The sequence below is a fragment of the Salmo trutta genome, chromosome 33, assembly GCF_901001165.1.
Source record: "Salmo trutta chromosome 33, fSalTru1.1, whole genome shotgun sequence".
Classification (NCBI taxonomy): domain Eukaryota; kingdom Metazoa; phylum Chordata; class Actinopteri; order Salmoniformes; family Salmonidae; genus Salmo; species Salmo trutta.
This window is the reverse complement of record NC_042989.1, coordinates 2,475,578-2,488,332: the sequence shown is the minus strand read 5'-3', so window position 1 is coordinate 2,488,332 and position 12,755 is coordinate 2,475,578. Positions and strand designations below refer to the sequence as shown.

The 12,755-nt window shown below is 45.7% G+C and overlaps 1 protein-coding gene and 1 pseudogene across 5 annotated transcripts in view; one reads left to right on the top strand and one right to left on the bottom strand.

The window, feature by feature from the left end:
- ston2 (stonin 2) overlaps positions 1-7,048 on the top strand; it is a 50,250-nt gene extending 43,202 nt beyond the window's left edge. For all 5 annotated transcript variants that reach the window (XM_029729389.1, XM_029729388.1, XM_029729390.1 and 2 more), the window contains 3 exons: positions 14-236; positions 2,120-2,322; positions 3,600-7,048. In XM_029729389.1, coding sequence (XP_029585249.1) covers positions 14-236; positions 2,120-2,322; positions 3,600-3,689 — 516 coding nt within the window. In that variant the 3' untranslated portion in view covers positions 3,690-7,048. The remainder of the gene's footprint in view (positions 1-13; positions 237-2,119; positions 2,323-3,599) is intronic.
- A 1,417-nt stretch (positions 7,049-8,465) lies between these two features.
- LOC115172056 (lutropin-choriogonadotropic hormone receptor-like) lies at positions 8,466-9,138 on the bottom strand (annotated as a pseudogene).
- Positions 9,139-12,755: the final 3,617 nt, after the last annotated feature.

The following is a 12,755-nucleotide window of genomic DNA, read 5'->3' as shown; positions in this document are numbered from 1 at the left end:
TGCCTACCCCTAGATCCGCTACCCCATCCTTGAGATTTGGGCCAAGAACTTCCGTCGGGACGGGGTGATGGGGGAGAGGTCACTGAAGGCGAGGTTCAACAAGGGTGCCAGCTTCGGCACGGCGAGTACTTCCGGGTCAGAGCCAGTGATGAGGGTGACCCTTGGCACGGCCAAGTATGAACAGGCTTTTAAAGCTGTGGTGTGGAGGCTCAGCCGCCTGCCTGACAAAAACTCTGGTAAGAAGTTGTTGGAGTCATATTCAGTAAGAACTATTTCTATTCTCACTGTAGAAATGCAAAAATACACCGCTATTTCACTAGCAGTGCACAAGCCTTTGTTAAGGAGGGAAGGAGTTTGAGGTGATACCCTGCTATTGTCACTGTGAAAAGGGCTAGGTCTATAGTTGTTTTACCAGTCATACCTGACAGCGGAGAGATGGCTCATTTCAGACACTATGGGTAGGTTTCACGGACACAGATAAAGCCTGGTCTAAAAACGAATGTTCAATGGAGAATCTCTATTGAAATACCTCTTTAGCTATTTCACTAGGCGTAATCTGTGTCTACATGTGTGGAGGATCAGGGCCATTCCCTTGTATTCTCATTCTTCTGACGATCCATTTGAGGTTTCATCACAGTGCCAGTCAGTATTAGTGGAGCTGGTTTATATTTCACCCAGCTCAGAGGGACAGGACATGGGGGATGTCTCTATTTCACCCAGCATTGAGAGATTATGAACATTGATCTGTTTCTGCTGTCATTACACTGTGCAGACTGTCAATAGTCCTTACCCCAGGCACTGTCAATATCCTAGTGTGCGTATGTGTTGTAGAGTTGTTTGTGTGTGTACATGCAGGCATGTATCCGTGAATGATTGCGTGCATCTGCGCCTCTGCGTGTGTGTATGCGCCCGTGTGTGTGTGTGTGCACCCATGCACGTGTCTGTGCGTGTGCATGAGTTCGCCCTTGTGTGTGTTCTCCCTGGCCCCAGTCCAGTGTTGGTATGTCTCTGTCAGAATGCGGCCCCCTTCAGGCCTTTCAATAGGCTGTCAGCATGGCTGCCTGTCCTGAGTACTGATTGGCCAGTCAAAGCCCTGGCTGTCACCATGCATTACCTCACAAACCCACAGGCCACAGGCTTCTATTGTAAATACATGCTCTGCCACGGGCTGACCCCTCCCCCCCACCCCCCTTCTATTGTGGGCCCCTCTTTTTTTCTCTCCCCTCATTCTCTCCCCCTTTCTTCTTTCTCTCTTTACCCTCTGCCTCTCGTCCCCCTCTCTCACTTTTCGTCCCTCTCTCACTTTTCTTCCCCTTTCCCCTCTCTTTAGCCCTTGCTTCAGCTCCTCTCCCTCCTCCTCATCTCCCCCTCTCTACTTAACTGGGCCAAGCCTGCCCTCCATTTTCTGTCTCTCTTTCTTTTGTTTGCACCGTCTTTTGTCTTTCTGTCTGCCTTGCTTTTTCTTTCTCTCTCCTTCTTTGTGTTCCTTCTTCTTTCTTCATGCTCATTCGTCCCATCGTTCTATGTGTGCTACAGTCCACACAGTGATGCCAACTCTGGGGCTGTAATTCCCTGCACCAGAAATGAGAGAAGCATGGTGGTATGCTGGTTAACATTTCACTGCTACAGTCCTCTTCTCCAAAAACAGTGTGTACAACAGAGGATATTCTCTCTGACCTCACGGCACTTCCTGTTTTGACCCCTCTTGGTGGCCCGTCCCGTCCGTGCTCAGTGTTGTGATGTTGTGGCACAACTCTCACCCTCTCTGTGGCCCTGTCCAGAGACAACTGCTAGCCCCTTCCCCTAGGCACTTCATGAAGACCTGAACAAATTGGATAGGCATAGCAATAGTTGTGTTGTCACCTGATAAGTTTGATGTAGATTTCAATATCGCTTACAACTATCCAATCTACACGTGTTTAAGGGAAAGGATTTGCTCTCCCTTTCTGTGCTCTGTGTGTGTGTGTGCGTGTCTGCATGTGCGGACCCACCGGGAGGACAATCCTACTCGACCCAGAGTGATCGCTGATGATGAACGTGTATGTTTGCGTGCGTGGTGTGTGTTGATGTGTTCGTCTGCATGTGTGTTTTAATGTACGTTTGTGTCTCCCCCTGGCAGCGTTGGGTCACCCCCACACCTTCTTCTGTCGTCTGGAGCTGGGTTCGGACCGGGAAGTGCCAGCCTCGCTGCAGAGCCACCTAGAGGTAGAGTTCGACATGCCTGCCGCCTCTGCCTCCAAAGCCACCGTCCGCTCCCTCTCTGTAGAGGACAGGGCAGACGCCAAGAAGTGGATCAACTACAAATCACACTACTCCTACCAGGTAATAGACCAGGGTGTTTGTGCGTGGAGTTGTAGCCTTTTGTGAATGGGCTGACATGGTAAAATTACACACACACACGTTGGTTGTCCTCCATAACCTTCTGGCTCAGCTGCGGGAGCTGTTTTCTGTGTGTGTTTGCCCGTCCACACATGTAATTAGGCACGATGAGCATCCCCCTCTGGCTCCCACTAACAGTAGCTAACACAGTAGTCCACACAGTTGCTGCAGATCAACACAAACAACAATTTAACGCAGGGCCTGTATCCACAAAGCATCTCAAGAGTAGGAGTGCTGATCTAGGATCTGTCCTTATAGTCTTATTCATAATGATCTAAAAGGCTAAACTGATTGTAGGTTAGCGCTCGTACTCTGAGACGCTTTATGGATACGGTCCCAGGCCACACGTATAGTACAGTAAGAAAGCCCTGTTATCATACAGTACAACAGTAGGATAGCCCTGTTATTATACAGTGAGCAAACGCTATAGTAGTAATTATAGCAGTGGTTCGGTTCTCCTAGAAGTATTTTAGGTGAGTCACAAGGACCATTAAAATGAACGATTTTTAAACAAGGTCAATGTCCTTCACATTGGTTAATATAAGGTATATTGTAAAGACTGTGTGTACAGGTTAATTCCCACGTGTACAATTCGTAGAATGCTTCAGGAGCACAGTGAGCGTTAGACAGATGACAGCTGGCAAGGATCAGCTACTAGTGGTCCTGTAACTGGCGTGGCTAGCCAGAGCCGAGTCCAACCCAGGGGTCTATATCTATATCCAAGGCATCAGCCAGGGTAGACACCTCACCAGAACAACCTGGTTTACGTGGTAGGCAGCGCTACGACACCAACCTCTGCTCAGACCTTCCGCAACCTCCGACTTCTCTCTTCTCTAAACGGAGACATAGATGGATCTCATGACTGATCTCACTGTATGGGCTATGATCACCATCTTGTGGCCAAAGACAATCACACCTTCATTTAAGTAGGCCGTGTCTCTGACTGACGTTCTTATACAATACAACTTTATGTCCATTTAGTTACAGCAAACAATGGAAATGTGTCTTCTGTTCCGTTCTCAACCCCTGCCTCCCCCCCCCCCCCCAGACAGCACACATCGCACATACAGCTTAGACGAGCACAGGGTCAAGCTGCATTGCAGTTCTTGTTTTGAGACTCCACAACAGATCTATAGAGATTTTTTAGTGCTTATAAGCAGTAGGCCTCCATAGGTGTCCTTGTGTTTGCCTTTCTGACCGTTGTCCCTCCTGTCCCCCAGGTGCCTATAGAACAGAAGACAGGCAGCCTCTCAGAGAGCAGCAGCCCTGCACTGGACCAGGACCAGCCTGGAGAATGTGCTCAGCAGTGAACACACACACAGACAGACGGATGTTGGGAGGGCAGGAGGATTTGATGACTGCTTTTTTAACAGGAGAAGGGAGAAAAGTCACTTTTTGCACTTTGAAGAACTGTACCGGAGGACTAGTTGGCCGATGTTTGTGCATAGATTGGATGTAGACTGAATGTACACTGGACATAACTGATTCTTGATAGGACATCAACTTGACATAGAATGGGTCTAGACTGGAAGTACAGTGGTCGTAGACTGGACATAGACTAGATCTACACTAGACCAACTGGTTATAGAAGGGTCGTAGACTGGTATGACTAGATGTACTACCACCTGACAGTTTATTAGGTACACCACCCCGTTCACGAAAATGGATCGTTCCTACAGACAGTGAGTCACGTGGCCGTGGCTTGCTATATAAAGCAGGCAGGCAGGCAGGCATCGAGGCATTCAGTTACTGTTCAGTTGAATGTTAGAATGGGCAAAACAAGTGACCTAAGCAACTTTGATTGTGTTATGATCGACTGTGCCAGGAGCTCCGGTTCCAGTATCTCAGAAACGTCCAGCCTCCTGGGCTTTTCACGCACAACAGTATCTAGGGTTTACAGAGAATGAGGTGACAAACAAAATACATCCAGTCAGCGGCAGTCCTGTGGGCGAAAACAGCTTGTTGATCAGAGAGTTTGAAGGAATCAACAAGAGTCGTGCAAGCTAACAGGCGGGCCACAATCAGGCAAATAACGGCGCAGTACAACAGTGGTTTGCAGAACGGCATCTCGGAAGGCACAACACGTCGGTCCTTGTCATGGATGGTTCTATTGCAGCAGACGACCACACCGGGTTCCACTCCTATCAGCTAAAAACAAGAAGAAGTGGCTCCAGTGGGCACGTGATCTGGACAATTGAGGAGTGGAAAAACATTACCTGGAACATGACAATGAGTTCAGTTTACTTGAGTGGCCTGGTCAGTCCCTGGACCTGGACAGTCCCCAGACTTCAACCCAATAGAACATCTTTGTGATGAGATGGAACGGGCTGTTCACAGCATGAATATACCGCCATCCAATCTGCAGCAACTGCGTGATGCCATCGCGTCCACATGGACCAGCACCTTGTAGAATGCCCCAAATAATTCAGACTGTTCTGGAGGCAAAGGGGGGTCCGACACCGGTACTAGATGGGTGTACCTAATAAACTGGTCGGTGACTGTAGACTGGACTTTTTTGTAGACTAGATATAAACTGGACTAAACTGGTTGTAGAATGGATATGACTAGATGTAAACTGGATATAGACTCTGCTTAAACTAGTCGTAGACTGGATATGACTAGATGTAAACTGGATATAGACTAGGGAAACTCAGCAGAATGGAGGCTAGTTAAGGATCTTGCTTTGTTCATTTGTTTGTTTTCTTAAAAATGCTGATTTGGCCAGACTAGTCTTACTGAGGGAGAGCTATTAGTTTTATATGATGATTCATTTATTGTGAGTGGATCGGCTTGGCCTTGTGGCCTTACCCCATTGGGATACAGCGTACAGCAAGGGCAACGTTACAGATCGTTCAGATAGAAATGTATTGTGTAGAACAGATGATTGTCTGTGAGAGTCAAATATTGTGGTATGATGGGGATTAGTTTGACATTGTAAATCCTGGCATTTCAGTAAACCAGGACTTTGAGATAAGTGAAATAAGTGCCCTTATTTCAGTACAGTCATTACAGTCTTAGTGGATTTCATGCACTCTGAGACTAATCGAAGCACTAGCTAATGTGCTTCTACAGTACGTGTTTGCTTCAGTGTTCATTGACCTTCCACACAATTCTCAATCAATAGATTTAAGAGGCTTACATTAGTTTACATAGTAGAGACAAAATGGCTCTTCAGTATGCCACCTAGATAAAAAAAATATCCTTTCATGCAGTGTAGACCTTGAAACTTACTAGTTCTATGTATTTTCAACAGTTCTTTCCCCCCCCCAGTGTCAGTGTTGGTTCACTATTCAGTATTCGACTGAATGCTCTTGTGTTCAGTCAGGTGTTAGGTAAGCATAAATGCTTTCTGCTTTTCTCTCTCGCAAAGTTGAATGTTCTTCCAAAAGGTCTTATAGGTACTTCGGTCCTGTCATTTCACATAGTAGTCTTAACCAGTCTATACATGAGTTAACAACAGTCAATACTGCTATTGGTGATGATGATGATGCAGAGTTCTAATGACAACATACTGTAGTTTGGCTATTTTGGCTGTACTTGGTAATATAATGAAAATTGCAGCATTTTTTAAATAAATTTTTTGGTTTTTATAAATGTGCTTTACATGTACAATGTGCATCCGTACTACTAACATTGACTCAATGTGAACAAGATACTGTATGTACAAAATATAAATATATTCTGCAATGGACATCATCTGCAGGTCTAAACACTGATGTATACTTTTTCTAGCTGCTCCATTGTGTAGTTGGTCACAATTGTAGGTTACTGTTGTCGTTCAGTTGGTACATTTTGTGCAAAAAAATGCTTCTTTATGAAAATTGCCCTACTGGAAGCTTCTCAAAACATCTTCTTAGCAGAGGGAATTTTGTTCTCAACAGCGCAATAAATCATCTCAACAAATGTACTGATAAGGGGGCTTGTTGTTTAGGACAATGCACAATGTGTTCTTGTCGCGAGGGAACATGAAATAATGAATTGTATTTATATAGAGAGTGAATAGTTTATCTTTTTTTTCTAGATGATTAACAGGTATTTCACGTGAAATTTTGTCAAGTGAGTGGAATGTTAGAAAATAGGTCTTAACGGGATCTGGGTTACCTAGTTTACCATCTCTGAGAAAAAATGAAGGAAAAAAAACATGGAAATGGGTAAATCCAGATCTGAATGGGGAAACTAGTCCAGAAAATCAAATACAATAGAACATTTGAATCATTTTAAAAGATTTTCAAGCTCAAGATATCTAGACCTCTTTTGAGACCTCAGTCGATTTTCGAAGAAAAGTCTGTTGTATAAGCCCAGTACATTTCAATGGTTTCCCAAGAAAAATTTTACTCGTTAGAAAAAAAATAACTGATGCAGTCTGACAACATTGTCATTTTTATTCTTTATGAAAAAACATCATATGACTGTGCTCTGCTTCTGTGTACCTAAAAAGATGCATTGTGGGTCATGGGATTAGTCTGTTTTGGTAACATGGTTTTGTGTTCCGTACATGGCGACGGTTTATCGTTAGCTGCAACCTGTAAATCATCCATTCTGCAACACTTGAAGGATAAGAACTGTTCCTTTGACAGATCCAATTGGAGTACTCAAGAATGCTAGAGGTATATTTGCTGAAAATGATACTTTAAACTGGAAAAAGGAATTAAATATATTTTTCTCTTGAGTATTGCTTTTTTTCCAGCTTTTTTTAAACTACATCCAGGAGGTCCTGCAAAACAAAACATCACTAACACACAAGACAGTTAGACAATCCTAGAATATACACTGCTACACACGAGCTGTTCTTGCAAATTCCTTTTTCTGCTGCTGCTTTGTTCTCTGTTGCGTTGTTCCTCAACCAAGCTGTGAGTAGCACCTCTTTGCCTTCTTTTTAGTTACGACGACGGCCTACCGGGGAACAGTGGGTTAACTGCCTTGTTCAGAGACAGATTTTTACCTTGTCAGCTGGGGGGGGGGGGATTCGATCAAGCAGCGTTTCGGTTACTGGCCCAACGCTCTAACCACTAGGCTACCTGCCGCCCCACTAGGCTACCTGCTTCAGTTCCAGTCAACTCGGAAATTCTATATGCAACATGAATAAAACAAATTACACAAGATATAAATTAAAGAGCCATTTCCATTGTCCAATCTGATTCCTCAATTCAACATTTACAAACTGGTTGGTCATCATAAAAAAAAAAAAAAAACGTATTCTCACACCGGCTAGATGCAGTGAAATATGTTGTTTTACAGGGTCATCCATAGTACGAGGTTCGGGAACCACTGCCCCAATCAACTGGAGAACCAATAGAATCAAGCCTCTCTCGGCTGTGGTTCTCATTCTCCCTGGTGCGTGGCAACACCTTGGATTCCTCCAGTTTGATGACCTGCTCCTTTGTGTGTCTACGTTCTCTGCTTCTGAGGAGTGCCAGCATTTGGGTTGCAGGACGGAGGACGCCTTTGCTCTTGCCCCCAGCGGAGCTGCCCATGACGCGCTGTGCTCCTCGTTAGAGCTGGGCCTGGTGTTAACACAGACCCACACGGCTCAGCAGCATTAGGACATCCCCGTGGAAGGCCCGCGTCAGGATACCATACAGGAATGGGTTGGCACACGAGTTCCATGGGTAGAACAGCAGCAGCAGCACCTAGAATGGATAGACGGAAGAAAAGATAAGCAGGTGTCAAGATGAGGATGAGCAGATGAAGAAAGATTTTTGAAGATGAGGATGAATGAAGGTAAAACATAGGAGGATGAAGGATTTGAATTAAAGTCATTCCATTCGATCAACCAATTAGATAAAACTGGATAAGGATGAATAAAGGAGTGATGTGGAGAACTATTATGGAGAACTAACAGACACAAGAAGTTGAAGATGTCCACGGCCATTCGTTTGGCCATGCTGGCATCCCCTCGGCTCGACAGATGCTGCTGGTTGTGCACCATACAGTAGATGTGCACACCACAAACGCCAACACATTCTGCGCAAGCAGGGCTACCACGTAGACCATGGCGGGCGGTCGAGTCTGTGTCCATGAGCAGACAGGTAACTCTCTTGTAGCTAACACCAGGCACAGCAGCCAGCCCGCTAGCATTAGCACCACTACATGGCAGCCAGCGTGTAGACTGACAGCTCGCTGGCGAACACTGTGAGCACCCCGGCCAATTGGCAGCTGGCGCCAGTCTGCCAGTCGATGGCATAGTGGTGGGACTGGGAGCGCATGTAGAGGTCCACAGATGTGGTGAGCAGGAGGTACATGCCCATGTAGAGGTCTGCCAAGGCAAGGTTGCATAGGAGGAAGCGGATGATTGTCAGTTTGTTGTGGCTGGTCAACAGGATGAACAGGACCAGGAGGTTAGCAAGGACAGCTAGCAGGCTGACCAGCCACACGACACCTGCATGAACCCTAGGCTCATCACGACCTCACAGGGGTTGAAGGTGTCCCAAAGGACCTCCTTGGATCGTTGCCTTTTGGCAGAGCTGGTCAGGTTGCAAATTATAGACTCCACGTGTCTAGAAGATTTAAGACCCACATGAGCATTGTCCCATACAAATACACTAATATGTTAAATACAGTCGCTAGTGAAAGTCTACACACCCCTTGCACAATCTCCACGTTTTGCAGCCTTAAAATTGTATCTAAAAAGGATTACATTTTTCCTACTGATCTATAGAAAAATGTCCTAATTAATATAAAATAAAACATGAATACTTATTGATTGCGTATGTCTTCACACCCAGAGTTAATATTTGGTGGAACACCTTTGGCGACCATTACAGCTGTGAATATTTTTTCTACCAATCTTGCACAACTCTTAACCCCTGTAAGTCTAGGAGGTTGGGGGAGGGAATATTGAATTGGGCCTTTACTACGATAGCCCAGAGAAATGCATTGAATAACACATTCATAAATGGCAAAAAATGTATCATATGAAGTGTCTGTCTTATATCTAGGAGATATAGGAAAGCTCAGGAAATACACTACATGACAAAAAGTATGTGGACACCTGCTTGTCGAACATCTCATTCCAAAATCATGGGCATTAATATGGAGTTGGTCCCCCCCTTTGCTGCTATAACAGACTCCACTTTTCTGGGAAGGCTTTCCACTAGATGTTGGAGCATTGCTGCGGGAACTTGCTTCCATTTTGCCACGAGCATTAGTTAGGTCGGGCACTGATGTTGGGCAATTAGGCCTGGCTCGCATGCGGCGTTCCAATTCATCCCAAAGGTTGCCACAAAGTTGGAAGCACAGAATCATCTAGAATGTCATTGTATGTTGTAGCATTAAAATGTCCCTTCACTGGAACTAAGGGGCCTAGCCTGAATCATGAAAAACAGCCCCAGACCATTATTCCTCCTCCATCAAACTTTACAGTTGGCACTATGCATTGGGGAGGGTAGCGTTCTCCAGGCATCCGCCACACCCAGATTTGTCCATTGGATTGCCAGATGGTGTGATTCATGACTTCAGAGAACCTGTCTCCACTGCTCTAGAGTCCAATGGCGACCGAGCTTTACACCACTCCAGCCGACGCTTGGCATTGCGCAGTGGTGATTTTAGGCTTGTGTGCGGCTGCTCAGCCATGGAAACCCATTTCATGAAGCTCCCAATGAACAGTTCTTGTGCTGACGTTGCTTCCAGAGTCAGTTTGGAACACGGAAGCACAGAATGTGTTGGAACCGAGGACTGACGATTTTTACACTCTATGCGCTTTAGCACTCAGCGATCCGTTCTGTGAGATTGTGTGGCCTACCACTTCGCGGCTGAGCCGTTTTTGCTCCTAGACGTTTCCACTTCACAATAACAGCACTTACAGATGACCAGGGCAGAAATTTGACGGTGCCATTGTAACAGGGTTGGTTATGTTTCCACTTGCCTCTAAAGCAATGTGTACTTAATGTTCAAGCATTCGTATTGGTTGGTTCAACTGATGACAATAAGGTGTGTTGTGATTGGCCCCGCTTGCAGATAGGGGGAGATCGCGAACGTCAGGTCTTCCCAGTATGAAAATGTGATGCAAGGGGTAGGTCACGTTCTGAATACTGTTTTATATTTTATATTTTACAATGTGTACAAGTTTGCTGTACGTTACTGATTTATACATGTGTGGGTATATGGTACCTGTTAGGGATTGAGGGGCTTTATGGAATGTGCTTTGGCATATGATTGCTGTAGATAAGTGTTAGCTAGCATACACCGTTGTAATGGTCACATAAGCCCACTGCTAACACAGTTGTCTTCATGCTACAGCTTTTGCCATCGACAGCCATCAGTATCATTAAGCCCTGCACAACTACCGTGCTGTTTCTCATTTAACAACAGGTATTTACACATGTTATATTTTGTATTGTATTTTTGTATTTTGTGAGCCCAGTATGAAAATGTGATGCAAGGGCTTTTGCCATCGACAGCCATCAGTATCATTAAGCCCTGCACAACTACCGTGCTGTTTCTCATTTAACAACAGGAATAAATGATGCTCAACTGGGACCACTGGCTGATGTGATTTATTAGGAGAAAACACAACGCAAGGAGAGTACGATATACATCTGTTACACTGGTGCCGTGACTCGTCTTCTTGTCTTCGCCGGACGTCACGTGGAGGGATCCAAGACCCGGCTTCAAGAAGTACTGTGGTTGCTGATGCACGCCAGAGGGCTAGGTTTCGCTTTCTGCACAAGTGGAATTCTCAGGGAGCTCCTGGTAGCATGAGTGAGTGGGGGAAATATAATATACTGTTTATTACTTGTATGTGGTGATGGTATGATTATTTAGTGATGTAATTGTGCTGTTATGCTAGTAACCTTCCGAAGCCAATTAACGTGAGGGCAACGCCATTTTCTACCACACGGTGGCGACAACTATTTATGATGGCGTTTCTTGTTACTTTTCTGTGTTGATTCTTGGTCTTGTTAGACATCTACTACTGAACGTTTGTTTTGGGTGGATTATGTTCATTTCGACTTGATAGAATTGTTCATATTGATTGTGATTTTTTATTTTTTTTGTCTAAATATTTACATTAAAAAAATATATATTTTAATTTTATTTTAAAAATGGAAGGTTTTGGGAGAGGTAGGGGAGTTTTCATGTTTAACCCTTCACCGCCAGTGGGTAGGGGGGCAGCTATTTCTCCAGTTGCTTCCACACCTCTGGCCAGGCCAACTGCACAGGCAAGTGTGCGCTTTCCACATGATTTAGAGCTACCTCAACTCAGTGCATTCGAGCCAGTTTCACCTAGTCCTAGGAAGGAGGATGTCTCTATGGATTTCCTGGCAGACATTGTTAAGCAGATAGGTCACTCCATAGGTGAAAATATTGCCTCTTGTTTGGAATTAAAGGCTATAGGAGATGGGGTAGGACAGAAGGTCGATTATGTTGGTGGTACCATGGCTGGGGCCAGCTCTAGTCTAAATGTAGTGGTGAAAAATGATGTCAGGGAACCAGTGTGTTTCAGGGGGGATGGTTCAGAGAAATGCACAGTGCATGAGTGGGAGGAGACCATGTTAGCGTACATGCAGAGGAAGGGCTATGATGGGCAGGAGAGGTCAGATGAAGTTTTGGGTAAATTGTCAGGGCGGGCACGTGACGTGGTAAGAGTAAGCCTACGCAGTAACCCAGTTGACTTAAGCCAGGGCCCTAGACCAGTTTTTGACATTCTGAAGCGTCACTTTAGCGACACAGTCAACTCCGACATGCCCCTAGCTGATGTTTATTCTACGTTGCCAATGGAAGGGGAGACTCCATTTGACTACTGGATCAGACTGAACAGGGCCATAGAGGTGGCAGAGGACTGTTTGAAGAGGCAGAACAAGGAGCTAGACAATCCATCACGTGTTCTGACTGTCATGTTCATCAAGCACTGTCCGAACCCAGAGCTGTCATTGATATTCATGTGCAAACCATTGCATGAGTGGACGGTTGCGGAGGTCCATGGCAGGCTGGAGGAGTACCAGAGGAAGTGCAAGGCTCCACGTCCCTTGCGGCTGGCCCCACTGGTCACCACACTGACGCAGGAAGTAAGTAGGCCAGTGTCAGCTGTTGCAAACTGTCCGGACCCCTTGCAGCAGCCCACAACTGGCTCATCCGAGGCATTGGATCGGGTGATTGGCATGCTTGAACGGGTCTTGGAGCAGAGGCCACAGCAACCTGTAGGCGGCTATGATAACCGTTTCCAGGGGAGGCCCAGGAGAAGGGAGAACCCGTCTTTGCGATGCAAATTGTGTGGTGATGCGAATCACAGCACAATGGATCATTGTTATTCTAACCACCTATGCTTCCTCTGTTATGCAGCTGGGCACAGACGTCAAGAATGCCCTCGCACTTCATCGGTAACTCCCGTCGCTCCATCAAACAACGACACAGCGGCAGGAAAACTAGCTGGCCCG